We start from the raw sequence: 13,386 nt of genomic DNA, 5'->3' as shown, positions 1-13,386 counted from the left end.
AGCCCCCTGACCAAGTGTCTTATGATTATGGTTCACGAAATCTAGCCTAGAATTGTTCATCTCTGCCAACCCTTTTATATTCTTTATTAGTTTAAGGTGCAAATATGGAAATAGCAAGCAGATTTCCTGAAACTCCTTTTTTTTTTCCTTTCCCCTATGCCACTTAAGAACAACTAAGTTCATTGTTTTACTTAAATGTTGCTTGAGAAACCCCGGCTATATATAAACTGACCCTAGGTGTGCGTTAACAAATGAATAAATAAAATGTATGTATACATCTAAATACATTCCATATGGCACCTGGGGTTATATTTGTTTCAACCATATGAAATTGTCATGTCTATATGCCAATTTCATATGGTTCCACTTTATAATCAGACGGTAGAGTAATACAGGCATATGGATCAAATGTACATTTCAAGATGAGTGAATGCAGGTTTAATCAAAACAGACTAAATCTATATTTATAACAAAGCTATTTAGATGGGAGCTGCCTACAGCCAAGTTTTAATAATCTGTTGAGCTCTTCTATCCCAGAAGGTTACTTCCTTGCAGGTACCAGAGCAAAGTTGCCTAAACTGTCTTCACACATGCTGCCCATTGTGTAGGAGATGATTCTGGGTGACATACAAATCAACTCTTTTCATTCTGATAGCCACATATATTTCACTGATACTATCACTTAGAATTTAAGGAACATTTTGAGTAGCATTAAGGAGGTAAGTAGATATGGCACAAATTGTGGAAGTGATATGTCAGGGACTGAAGTTTGGGGAACATTCTATCAGAAGACAGAGAAAAATGAGAGAAGAATAAGAGGAGAGGATGAGAGAAATGAGGATAACGATAGCTTCATAAAAACATGAATGACATCATAAAGGGGAAAAATTGACATAAAAGTAACCAACTCCCCCTCAACCCACCCCCCAGCAGTTGTTGCACGGCTTGCAGCTATGGCCAGCGGTGTGTTTGGGGGTGTACTTTTGGGGGACTCTGAGTTCTAAAAGTCCCTGGGGAAGGGGATTTCAGAAGAGGCAGCTGATAAGGTACAGACTTGCAGCTAAGTCATGTTACTTAGGGTGATGCCTGGAAGCATCGATTCATGTTCTTTCAACATCAGTGAGAAATCTGAGAGGCAAATGAAGTGCTTGCTAATGTTGATACACCTTACTTAGTTCAAGGGGAAAAAGAGAGTTTTCAAAACTTTGGTGAAAAATAGTTCCACAATTTGGGAAGAGCCTCCTGCAAAGCCTGGTTCAGAATGAGCTCCCAAGGACTGGCTGCTACCAGTATTGTAGTTTCTGTCATTAGTCTCACTGCTTCTCCTTGGGGAGGGATCAGAGGAGGCAGAGCAGACTTCCTGGACACAGGAAAATAGAGGGAAGAGTGAGGCCCTTGGCCATGTAGCTTGGTCTCTTTGGCTTCCTGCCCTGGGTAAGCAAGGAACTTGTCTTGCTACAAGAACTTGTCTTGAGCTTCAAAGCAAGAAGGAGCCCTGCTCCCTAGAAGCGCTGGGTGTAATGGATATTTAATAAAACTCCTCTTGAGGTTAAGCTCAATGATCTTTGAAAGAAACATCGTACCACTCAAGAAGCTTGTAGCACATACACAATGAATGTTTCTTTTACTTCATTTTTCAGACATTAGTAAATTTACTTGGTGCCCGAGATACTAATGTTTTGCTGGGTGCCCTTCTGGCTCTGGCTAGTTTAGCTGAAAGGTAAGTGTATTTTGCTATACTTTTCAGTTCTGCTGCAGTAGCTGTTTAGGTGGGAGAGACGGAAAATAGATCAGTTTCTCTAGTTACTTACCTACTAAGTTATAATTCGTGAAAAATAAGTATGAAGTAGCATTAATATATAGGAGAGGACCCTGGAAGAAAAAGCACCATTTTAAAACGTAAGCTGGAAAGGAAAACCCCAGTTTAATATTTTCTTCTTTTTTTCCCGACCAGAAATACTTCCCTAGCCTTTTATCCCACCCTCAGATACTTCCACTTTCAAAATTACCAAGATTTTTCTTTGACAACTATATCTCCCTGACCTTAAAAAAAGTTTTCTCCTATGTATTTATTTTAATACCTAAAACATTTTTGAACATTTTTTCCCTTAAAACACTCCTGGATAACATGTTCCCTTATAGATACCATGATTATATTAAGTAAAAGTGCTTTATCTATATTTTTATGCCAATAAAGTGGAGAGATGCTTTTTTTTTCTTATTTTTTTAACTTTATAGGGAATAATTGACCATTATGATTGCACTTGTTTAAAGTGTGCAACATGCAGATTTGCTATACCATATATATATATGGAATGATTATTAAGCTCAAGATAATTAATACACACATCACATCACATATTTAACGTTGTGTGTGTGTGTGTGTGTGTAACAGGAACCTTTGAGATCTACTCTCATCAACTATCAAGTGTACAGCTCTATACTGTAGACACTATAGTGTCCGTGCCCTACATTAGATCTTCAGTACCCATTCTTCTTATGACTGAAAGCTTGTACCCTGTAACCTGTATTTCCCCCTCCTTCTAGCTACTTGCACCTGGAAACTCCTCACCATTCCAATCTCTGTTTCTATGCAATAAGTTCTTCATTTTTTGTTTTAGATTCCACATATAACTGATATCATATAGTAGTTACCTTTCTCTGGCTTATTTCACTTAGCATAATTCCTTCCAGCTCTATTCATGTTGTCACAAATGGCAAGATTTCTTTCTTTTTTATAGATGAAAAATAGTATTCAATTATGTATGTTACACACACACCCCTATATAAGTCATTTTTATATCTTGGCTATTAAGAATAATGCCTATTATTACTTTCTTTGGGAATAGCATATGATTCTTTTTGGAGAAAGGGAATTATGTTATCATCATACTGTTATTAAACAGATTTGAATTTATGACCTATGACATTTATTGAATGTTGGAATTTGATGTAGCCCTAGCCCCTGGAGCTATATTGCTTTCTGTTTCCCCTCCTGAGATAATATGAGAGCTGGGGTATTAGATAAATGGATATGGTAAAGTATGTCTTTAGTAATTACTAATAGTTTTCAATTTGTAGTCCGGCATGTAGGGAGAAGATAAGTGAACTCAACATTGTGGAAAATCTGCTGATGATTTTACATGAATATGACTTGCTTTCCAAACGGTAGGATTGCCATAGGGGGGAAAAATAATGCCATATTTGATGAAAATGATTATAATCATTTTTATTGTGTCATGCTATTTACATTGTTAACTAAAATCATGAGTCACCTTGACATTTATTTTCTGTTTAAGTTTTCATAAAGAAAGTAGAACAGAGAGGTGTATTGATTTATCTTTGGTCTGGCACCACTTCTGGATCTGGGCATAGAATCAAATTATATGAATCTTATGATCACATCCTTAATATTTTTGTTTACTGATTTTTTTTTTTTTTACATCCTGTCCCTTTCAGGAGAGATACTGTGAGGTGGCTCTGTTTTTAGTAATTTCAGATTATATGTTGAATAAATTATTAGATTGCTAAAATCTATTTTGCTGAAGTAAAATAAATTAAGATAGCTACTGACTTGGTTCATGACCATCTGTTGTTAGAACTCTAAACAGAACCTAATATGTATTCATTTTTACTTGAACTATGTATTGCTCTGAAGAATTACTGTAGCCAGATAGTTATTGTGTTGTTTTTAAATGGAGTTGCAACCTACATCATTTGATATTTAGTTCAGTAAGTCATAATGTTCTCAAGAGGTAAAACAGATAACAGACATATCAAATCATGAAACCCTGACGTATAACCCTAGTAAATCCCCTTGAATCTTTCTTCAGAGTCAATTTCATCTTTTACAAACTCTGTTCACAGAGTTGCTCACCTGAACTCATTTCTAGGAAAGAGCCTCTGCCCAGGTGTTAGAACACCAAAGATGAGGAAGACAGAGTGTATAGTGTGGGGGAGGGGATGGCCATGCCGGCCAGTGGTTTCACCATCCTACTGTAATGGTGTGACTGATGGATGCACAGGGTACTCTGGGAAGAGAGAGGAGAGGCTCCCAGTCAGAGCCAGGGGTCGTACCAGGCTTCCGGAAGAAGGAGTTATCTAGGCAAAGGGAGAGAACACGTGAAAACAGAATGTGCCCCGTCATGGAGACATGAAGGGGTCTTTGTTCAAAGCACTGCCTGGTTGTGCACAGCTGGAATAGAGTATAAGAGGGAAAGTGCCAGAAAACTAGACAGTTAATCATAAGTTAAAAATATAGCTAATTTTCATCCAGCTTTCTATATGCAAGGCCCTACTCTAAGTACTTTTGTGTGTTAACTCATTTGATGGGCACAATAACCCTATCAATTTCCATATTTTATCGAGGAGGCAGCGAGATGCCTTTGTCAGGTCACCGTGGGCTCTTTACGCCAAATAGAGTGTGGTTTTTATCCATGAACATTATGGGGACTCTCAGAAAGGTTTTAAGCATGATCAGATTCATTTGGGGGGAAGATTACCCTGGTGGCAGTGTGTAGAGTATGTGACATGGGGAACACAGCCACACAATGAGATCCACTTGGAACAAGGAGGGAATGTTTGGTGTAGAAAGTTTGATGAGATGAGGAATACTATTTGCCGAAAAACATATGTTCTGAATGTCAGAGCCCAAAGGTTTGAGATGGATTTATGGGAAATTGGCTCAGGGGAAAGGAAGTGTAGAGTAGTGTGGGCCTGAGAAGATTGGAGAGATGAGTGACAGAGGGGCTTCTGTCTCGGACACAATCAAGGATCACAAGAGTGGGAGGAGCGGTGGGGTTAGCCAGCTGCATGACTGGTAAGAGAATTAATCTCAGCAGCTGCGAAGGAAACGGGGCACTGAAGGCTCTTGATTGGCAGTGGCAGATTGGGGAAAAAGAAGCAAGTGGCTTGGATGATTCTATCTGCTGGCTTGGGAAATTGAAAAGGCAGTAGCATCATGAAGCAACACTGGGGATATAAGAGGTAGAGCCAGTCTGGGGAGGAGGATATTGACCTTTAGTCGAGACACAGTCGGGTGTGTACCCGTGGGACTGCCTTGTGGCTAGAACTTCTGGAGGCTGAGAGTGGTGCCTGGGCCCAGCTCACAGTGCAGGAGAGAGTGGGCGTTTGAGGCCATGGGGAAGGACGGCACTGTCCAGGGAGAGTGTCTAGAGCGTGAGACTGGAGGGTTAAGAGTGGTTCTATGAAATGTGTATCATTGGATTTCTCAGAGCTCTGCTGGACCCCCTGTCCTCTGCTCTCATTATCTTTGTTTTACTCCCCAGATATTCACTGGACACTTTGCATTTACTCTCCGTGCCTTGTAGGGCTTTTGTTTTTTTGTTTGTTTGTTTTGCCATTTTGTGTTAATGTCTTATTCTTGTAGCCACATAGGAAGTTTCTGAAGACTCGGGTAGAGCTTTTATTTCTTTTGTCTTGAGCACCATGCAGGTCCCATTGTATGTACTTGATATCTGTTTGCTGGTTAGTAGGTTTGTAGCCAGACCTACTTAGAGGTCTGGCTTAGAGGGAGGCTCTGACTTTGAACAGCAGTCAGAGAACTATGACCTGCAGGCTAAATCTGGCTTCCTGCCTGTTTTTGTAAATAAAGATTTATTGGAACACAGCCATGCCTTGTGTTTTTATGTATCGTCTATGGCTGCTTTTGCAGAGGTTGGCTCGGGTGGGTGGCTGGCAAAGCCTAAACCATTGGGCTGTGATCCAGCCCCTTACAGAAAACATATGTTGACCTGTGACATAGAAAATGTTACAGTGATACAGTGATGATGGCTCTAGTCTCAGTGTTAAGTCAACAACCCACTGTGCTGTGGTTCTCATTCTCCTCCCCCTCCTCCCCTTTCAGATTAACTGCGGAGTTACTGCGCCTTCTCTGTGCCGAACCCCAGGTGAAGGAGCAGGTGAAGCTCTATGAGGGAATACCCATTCTCCTCAGCCTGCTCCACTCCGACCACCTGAAGCTGCTCTGGAGTGTGGTCTGGATTCTGGTTCAGGTTTGTGAGGACCCTGAGACCAGTGTGGAAATTCGCATTTGGGGAGGCATCAAGCAGCTTCTTCATATTTTACGAGGGTGAGTCAGAGGCCTCGCTGCCCTCGGTCACTGAAGGCTGGGGAGGCTGCCATCCAGTGGCACATTTGGTACACGATCAGCAAATTTCCTCCGGCTCTTCCGTCATTCATGTTATGGAGAGTCATTTATACTTGTCACAAACACTCTTTAAATCAACAGCAGGGGCATACATCTTTTAAGTTTTTGGGGAGCCCTGAAATATTTATCTTTGTATCACGAGCCTCCAGTACCGTACCAAGAATATAGAAGGTCTTCAGTGTGCAAATGTAGGTTGAATGCAGACCCAAGAACCTGAAGAAAACATTAATCTTGCCACCTTTTTCTTGACACGCTGTATGCGTATTGTAATCCCAACAAATACAGTAATTCTCCTTTCAGTTTTCTATTTTCCTAAAATGTCTGCATTTGCATGTATGTTATTCATCTACAAAGAGAAAGCAAAACCTGCAATGAAAGAACAGATGTATAAGCCTTAGTTAAAAGGGGAGAAAATATCATTAATCAAGTGATTTCCACATACTGACCCTGATCCAGTTCCTCTTCTTTCCTCTCTGATCTTTCCTGCAGTGCTCAAAGGTGGGTTCACACCTTACCTCTCGTTTAAAAGTAAAATTCTAATGACATCAAGACTTGAGTATGGAGAAGGAATGGTTGGTTAAAATAGCTTCAAACTGAAATTTCTTGAAGTGTGTTTCAATAAGTATGTATTAGATACATTGAAGTAATGGATAATGATATCTTTTGGTACTGTTAGTGGGAAAGTTCTAGTACCTAAAATTATTATAAAGCATAAGTCAGCCTTATGGGCACAGACTCAAAGTTGGAAAGGAGTGTGTCTGCCTGAAAGGAATCAACGCTTGTAGTCTGCAGGACATAAATAAAGCTTCCGCTGATAAAAACCGAGTGACTTACCATTCTTACTATGACCAGGTATTATCAAATGCGAATTATTTAGACTTTGTTCTTGTTGGGCCCCTAGGGATATTATGGAACCGTATGTTGTCAACTTCATTTTCTGTGAGGACATTTCCAAGCAGAGCACACTATAGAGATACGAACAATAGCTTTATTCATGATTTCGGTCGTTACCAAAACAAAGGAAAACAATATGAGCTGTTGGCAATGTACTCACTTCTATGAATATCACATGAAAATCTCAAATAATTTATAGTATAAACTGTAAATCTTTCATTTGTACTGTGGCATGAGCTGGCTCCTTGGACATCGAGCAACAGGTTTTTATTTTTATTTCTGCTCGTGTGTGCGTAGGATGCTGATGGTAGTGGTGGGCATTATTACTCACCAGCGCGCCTGGTACGGCAGCTATGGACAGCCCTCTCAGAGAGCACTTATTTTCTTTGATGATAAAGTTAACTTCTACAGTGGTTAAGCAATATTTAAAAGATAAGACCCACCTTTTTTATCACCCAGAATTCAGTTTAATACAAGGCAGCAGCTTTCCTCTTTTGCTCAGGACGTAACCAGCCTTCACAGAAGAGAGTTCTTCCATGTTGCAAGAGTCACTTTGCCAGTCCCTTTCTGTGGTGCAATGTTAGAAAACCTGTCCCTGGGAAAATGATATATGTCAACACTCATTCTCTGTGAAATATGTCTCAGTGCTCCAGGAGAGTTTGTCACCCCAGCTGGGTCAACAACGTCCTTTCAGAGCTTGTGCCTGCCCCCGAGCTGCCCGGGGCTGGTACAGGGGTGGAGGTTGCCAGGTTGTCTGCTGGCTTGAGGAGGAGCAGGGATTGTTGTCAAGGCAGTTTCCAGGAAGCCCGTTTGTGCCCACTTGCCTACAGTCCTAAACTCAAGAGTCGTTCCTAAAGGGCTATATATTCGAGTAGGGGGAGTGACCTCTAAAATTTGAGTTTTAACCTGATTTTCTTGACATACGGTAAGGTCACCACCGGTTGTGACTATCCTTACACCTAGCCCCATTACCTTCCCAGTGCGAATTGGAGGAAAGGACTATGGGCTCAGATGACACAGGAGGGAAGCCAAGGAGACTCTATCTACGTTATATTTAGGCCCAAAGAAATCCAGATAGAGCTGCTGCTGTAAAAAATAAATAAATGAAAAAAATACAGTATTCACATACATCAAAAAGGAATAAAACAGATAAAAGACACAAAGACTCTATTGTGGAAGATGTCGCCTTGAGTGAACAGAAAAACAAAAGCTTTGTTTTACCAAAGATGTTAAACAGAACATGCCACCTGTGACCCGAGATTAAAGATGGGATGCTAGGACAACGAAAAGGGGAGGAGAGAGATTGCTGAGCAGGACAAAAGCCAGGACTGAATAATTCACAGAACTGAGATGTTCATCAGAGCACCAGGCAGAAACCGGAGTCAGTACAAGGAAGGGCGAGCTTGCAAAAATTGCACGTAATGTGGAGGAAAAAGTCAAAGGAATGAGAACCATTAGAGAATGAAGGGTATGGTTTGCAGAAGATGAGTTTTTAACATGCAGATAATTGATATCCTGGGTTAAAGAATAAAGCAAAAGGAATTTTAAAAAATTCAAAGATGTAATAGAAGAGACCTTTACCAAAATAAAGTTGGAATTTCTTGGAAAAAGAAAATTCAGAATGATGAAGACTGAAATGTAGTCAGGCGACTTGAGAGCAACAGAATAGAACTGCAAAACAACCTCTCTGTTGAGTGGTGGGGAAATGATGGTCTTTTCAATAAATAGTGCTGAGTCAGCTCAGTAACTACTAAGGGAGGAGGGAAGGAAGGATGGAAGGAAAGGGGAGAAGGAAGGGGGTAGAGGGGAAGGAAGGAGGGACGGAAGGAAGAAGGAAGAAAAGAACCCTTACCTCACACCACACTCAGAAATCCATTCTAGGTAGATTGGAAGGTGAAACAATAAAGATAACATAGGAGAAAACTTCATGACCTGAGAGTGGCAACCATTTCTTCAAGAGGACCACAAAGCACTGACCATGAAGGAAAACTGATAAACTGTGCATTCACGTTTCCTTTTCAGAGACAGAAATTTTGTTTCTGATCGTTCTTCCATCGGCAGCCTGTCGAGCGCAAACGCGGCAGGCCGAATCCAGCAGCTTCATTTGTCAGAAGATTTAAGCCCTCGGGAAATACAAGAAAATACTTTCTCTCTTCAAGCAGGTATTTATATAACATTGTTATGTTACACTACCTGATACCGTTTAGCATATTGTTTTATTGTTCTCTGTTATAAAATTAGTGTGATAATATTAATTGGGCACAATCCCTGTAGAAGTCTGAAACCTCCTGGTACTTGGTGCGGCCTTGCAGGGTAGTGATGCCACAAACTTGTCTCTCCCACATTCTGAACACACTGAGAAGTCAGCCTCAAAGTCAGTCATAAAGAGCAGAATGTCAGCTTTATTATTGGTAGAGCTGGATCGGAGAATTCAGCTTGCTCCGTGGCCAGAATCATGGTTCCTATACTTTCTAGATCTCTGAGCCCCCTCCTCGAGGGGGATGCTACAGTGCACACACTCCTGTGCTGGGAGTGAGGGAATGCCTTCCGTACTCACGGGAGCTCCCAAAGAGAGGGCACACAAAAGCAGGAGCAAGGCACACAAAAGTGCACACACTTTTGGCCTTTTGGCACAAGCCTGAACAAGGTGCACACAAGGGCACCTGGCCTTTGGGACAAGTGGGGCTTCGGTGCTGGCGATGAAGCTGGGTGCCCGGCAGCGGCCAAGAAGGGGCAGCGAGGCACCGGGTGGGTGGGGGGGAGGGCAGGCAGGGCCCAGGAGGAGAGCAGAGGTGGCCTGGGGAGGACGAGAGGGGGTCAGAGCAGGGCTGGTGTCCTTTGCTCCCTGCTGCTTCCTCCTGGAGACTCCGGATGTTTCTTCACAGGCACATGAAGTCAGGGAAATAGGATCCGCTCCTCGAATTGCCATTTCTGCGGATTCTGAAGCCTCCGCCTCACTGTAAGGGGCCTGCTGGGGGGTTCCTGTTTGAAGTCTCCCCGGGAAATGAGTGGAGCTGAAATCAGGGCCCCTGGGGTCTCTGGACCTCTCCTAAAGAGTAGATGAGATGCATGGTGCTAGAGGCCTGAAGGGCAGTCACCCCCGTGTGGGGTGGGAGGCAGATTATTGCCCGGGAAGGGGCACAGGGGGCCATTAGGAGCTGGAAGTGTCCTATCCTATGTATTCATCGGAGTGGCAGTAGTTATAGGGTATATACATACGCGGTATCTCACCAGGCGGTACATTTAACGTCTAGCTACTTCCTACAGCTTCTTTTATACTTCAATAAAAGGGAGAATTTTTTAAAATTAAAAACCTACGTCGTTAGGAGGAGGGTCTGAGTTTTTGCTGCACCCACTTTGGTGGCCATGTGGCCTTGGCCCAGTGCCTTCACCTCTGCAGCCTTCAGATCTGCTCACGGGAGAGCGGTGGTCACCGTGATGTCGGTGTTAGAGGGCTGTCTAGGGCGACCGAGCACGTCGGTNGGGGTGCTCGGGGTGCGGGGTTTAAGACCCGGCCGCCTGCAGTTGGGCTTCCGGCCCCTGGCACTTACTCAGGTCTGTGCACCTGTTTTCTCACCAAGGAAACAGGTAATCATAGAACACACTTGCATTATATGGGTTAAGGATGATCTATTTAAAGTTCTCATTTAGTCAACCATTGTGGATGTCTTTACTGAGCACCTGTCACGTCCAGGCGCATGCCGGGCGCTGGGGGTCACAGTGAAGCCGCCTCCTGGTTCACAGTAAGTGCTCAGTGCGAGGCGGCCGCCCTGGGTGCAGGTGCACATGACTGACGTGAGGAGCAGAGTTTGACACCACTGAAGGTCAGCCGCGCCTCCCCCAGGCCCGTGCCTGAGGGAAAGGTACTGTTTCCGACTTTGCTCACAGAACTCCCTGCGGAGGTAAGCATTGAAGAAACCGTGTAAAGTGCGGTCGGTGAGGACAGACGCGATCATCTGGTGGTTTTCCTTCCAGCCTGCTGTGCTGCCCTCACCGAGCTGGTGCTCAGCGACACCAACGCGCATCAGGTGGTCCAGGTGAGGACGCCGCTCTCCAGGGTCCGGCTGCAGACCCCATCGCCGCTGGTGGGCCACACCCCAGGGCGAGCCCTGTACCTCCAGGACGCAGCTTTGGGGATCCTATGCTGTGCTTTCAGCATATTTTGATATATCTCACTTAAGTTCTAGAATTCCATTTTATATTCTTTTTAATTTTGTATTTATTATTATTTTTTAAGATTTTATTTTTAAGTAATCTCCACACCCATCGTGGGGCTCAAACTCACAACCCTGAGATCAAGTCACACGCTCCACTGCCTGAGCCGGCACCCCTAGAATTCCCCTTATATTCTTATCCTTCTCCTTTAACTCACTTGTCTTTGAAAGAACTGCCCTGTATTTCATCTGTGATGTGCATTCCCTACATTGTGTGCAGTCTTTCTCATTTTATCTTTTTTTTTTTTTTTTTTTAAAGCTATTTTGAATCCCTTTATTTCTGGGCATATAGGATACTGTGAGTTGAGGATGGTTGTTACTTGAAGTAAAAGTATGTCACATTGTTCAGCCAGAGGTGACTGAAACACGTACTAACAAAATGTTTATTGCCCAGAAGCCAGTTTCACAAAGCATTCATTCATCAGCCCACCACATATACAGTAGTATACACTCTCCAACTTCAGCTTCAGAGTACATCAGAGGTAGTAAGGGATCATCAGGTCACCAATGCTTAGAGTCCCAGGGGGAAACTTGGCAAATCAGGAGGTAGTGGTGGAACAGGGGGGCATTTGGACTTGGCCCCATTGAGGTTCAGTTCGTAATATCACCTGGTGGCTTGGCCACTGGGGCAAAAATGACTTAGCCTCTCCAAGATTTGGAAAGGCTTTTCATATGCAAAGCAGGGAAATTAGACAAATTCACAGAATCACTATAAAGACTAAATGCCTTAAGGCAGGTAAAGCTCTTCATAGTTATCATATAAATGCCCACATATAGTAAGAGTTCAATAAATTAAATATGTAAGAGATAATAGAAATGTAACAATAAATTAGCACTTTTGTTCATTCTGCTTTATATATTTGCATTAGAGAAGGATAACTTTCTATACTTTAGACTTTCCATGCATAAGTTTCATTTTTTAAATCTGTTACTTTTGGGGCACCTGGGTGGCTCAGTTGGTTTTGTGTCCAACTTTGGCTCTGGTCGTGGTCTTGCAGTTTGCGGGTTTGAGTCCCGCGTCAGGGTCTGTGCTGACAGCTCAGAGCCTAGAGCCTGCTTCGGATTCTGCGTCTCTCTCTCTCTCTCTCTCTCTCTCTCTCTCTGCCCCTCCCTTGCTTGTGCTCTATCGCTTTCTCTCTCAAAAATAACTAAATTAAAAAAATTTTTTTTAAATCTTATTCATCTTCCCTTTATTTTTTCTCTTTTACAATAATTGATCTATGTGTATTAATTACGAAACTATAAAGGGAGAAATTATATTTCATAATTAGATATTTAAAATGCAAAGTATAAAGATATTTATATCCCTTTACTGTGTCCCTTTTTATCCCCTACTCTTTGTTTTTAAAATATTTGAGGGGAGACTGGATACCTCAGTTGAGTAAGCATCCAGCTCTTGGTTTTGGCTCAGGTCATGATCTTGTGGTTCATGGGATTGAGCCCCACGTCGGGCTCTGCACTGACATTGTGGACCCTGCTTGGGATGCTCTCTCTCCCTTTCTCTGCCCCTCGCTTGCTTGCTCTCTATCCCTCTCTCTCAAAATAAATAAATAAACATTAAAAAAATGAAGTATTTAAACTACTTTAAGTTGAGAGGCTTTATTATTTATAACTTTAAAAAGAGTTGAAATTTTAAGATGGTGACTTCAGTCTTTTGGTGCTACACTGACATATTTAATACTCTCCTGTAAGCTTACACAAACTTCCAAAATTATACTAATATTTCCTCTCTGATATTAATTTTTGAGATTGTTTAGTCGCCTCTTTGTGCTTGTGTATCTTTATGGCATCGTCATGGTCACTGATAACATGGCCCTTTTATTCTTCCAGGAAAATGGCATCTATACAATAGCAAAGTTAATTTTACCAAACAAACAAAAGAATGCAGCAAAAACCAATCTGTTACAGGTAATAAGCATGTCCATTGTTCTTCAATATCAAGTTACTGAAATCTGGGGAAACTTCAGTAGTACGAGCTGTAATATTTAGCACTGGTCTCTGTACTGACTGAAGGGAAAATATCTGGTGAGGGAGCCTGGCATGAAAACAAATGCTGTAAAAACAATATAAAAGGCTTAATAGTATTTTCTGTGGGTGGGGGTGGGGGAG

At 42.3% G+C, this 13,386-nt stretch overlaps 1 protein-coding gene across 5 annotated transcripts in view; it reads left to right on the top strand.

The window, feature by feature from the left end:
* Positions 1–13,386, top strand: part of NEK10 (NIMA related kinase 10) — a 208,172-nt gene that overhangs the window by 28,416 nt on the left and 166,370 nt on the right. For all 5 annotated transcript variants that reach the window (XM_077760735.1, XM_077760734.1, XM_077760732.1 and 2 more), the window contains exons 9-14: positions 1,641–1,720; positions 3,082–3,168; positions 5,867–6,091; positions 9,086–9,225; positions 11,039–11,100; positions 13,108–13,185. In XM_077760735.1, the coding sequence (XP_077616861.1) occupies positions 1,641–1,720; positions 3,082–3,168; positions 5,867–6,091; positions 9,086–9,225; positions 11,039–11,100; positions 13,108–13,185 (672 nt within the window). The remainder of the gene's footprint in view (positions 1–1,640; positions 1,721–3,081; positions 3,169–5,866; positions 6,092–9,085; positions 9,226–11,038; positions 11,101–13,107; positions 13,186–13,386) is intronic.

This window comes from Crocuta crocuta, unplaced genomic scaffold (assembly GCF_008692635.1).
Source record: "Crocuta crocuta isolate KB4526 unplaced genomic scaffold, BGI_CrCroc_1.0 scaffold253, whole genome shotgun sequence".
In the NCBI taxonomy this organism is placed as follows: domain Eukaryota; kingdom Metazoa; phylum Chordata; class Mammalia; order Carnivora; family Hyaenidae; genus Crocuta; species Crocuta crocuta.
The sequence above is the reverse complement of the archived record's forward strand: the minus strand, read 5'-3'. Positions and strand labels throughout refer to the sequence as shown.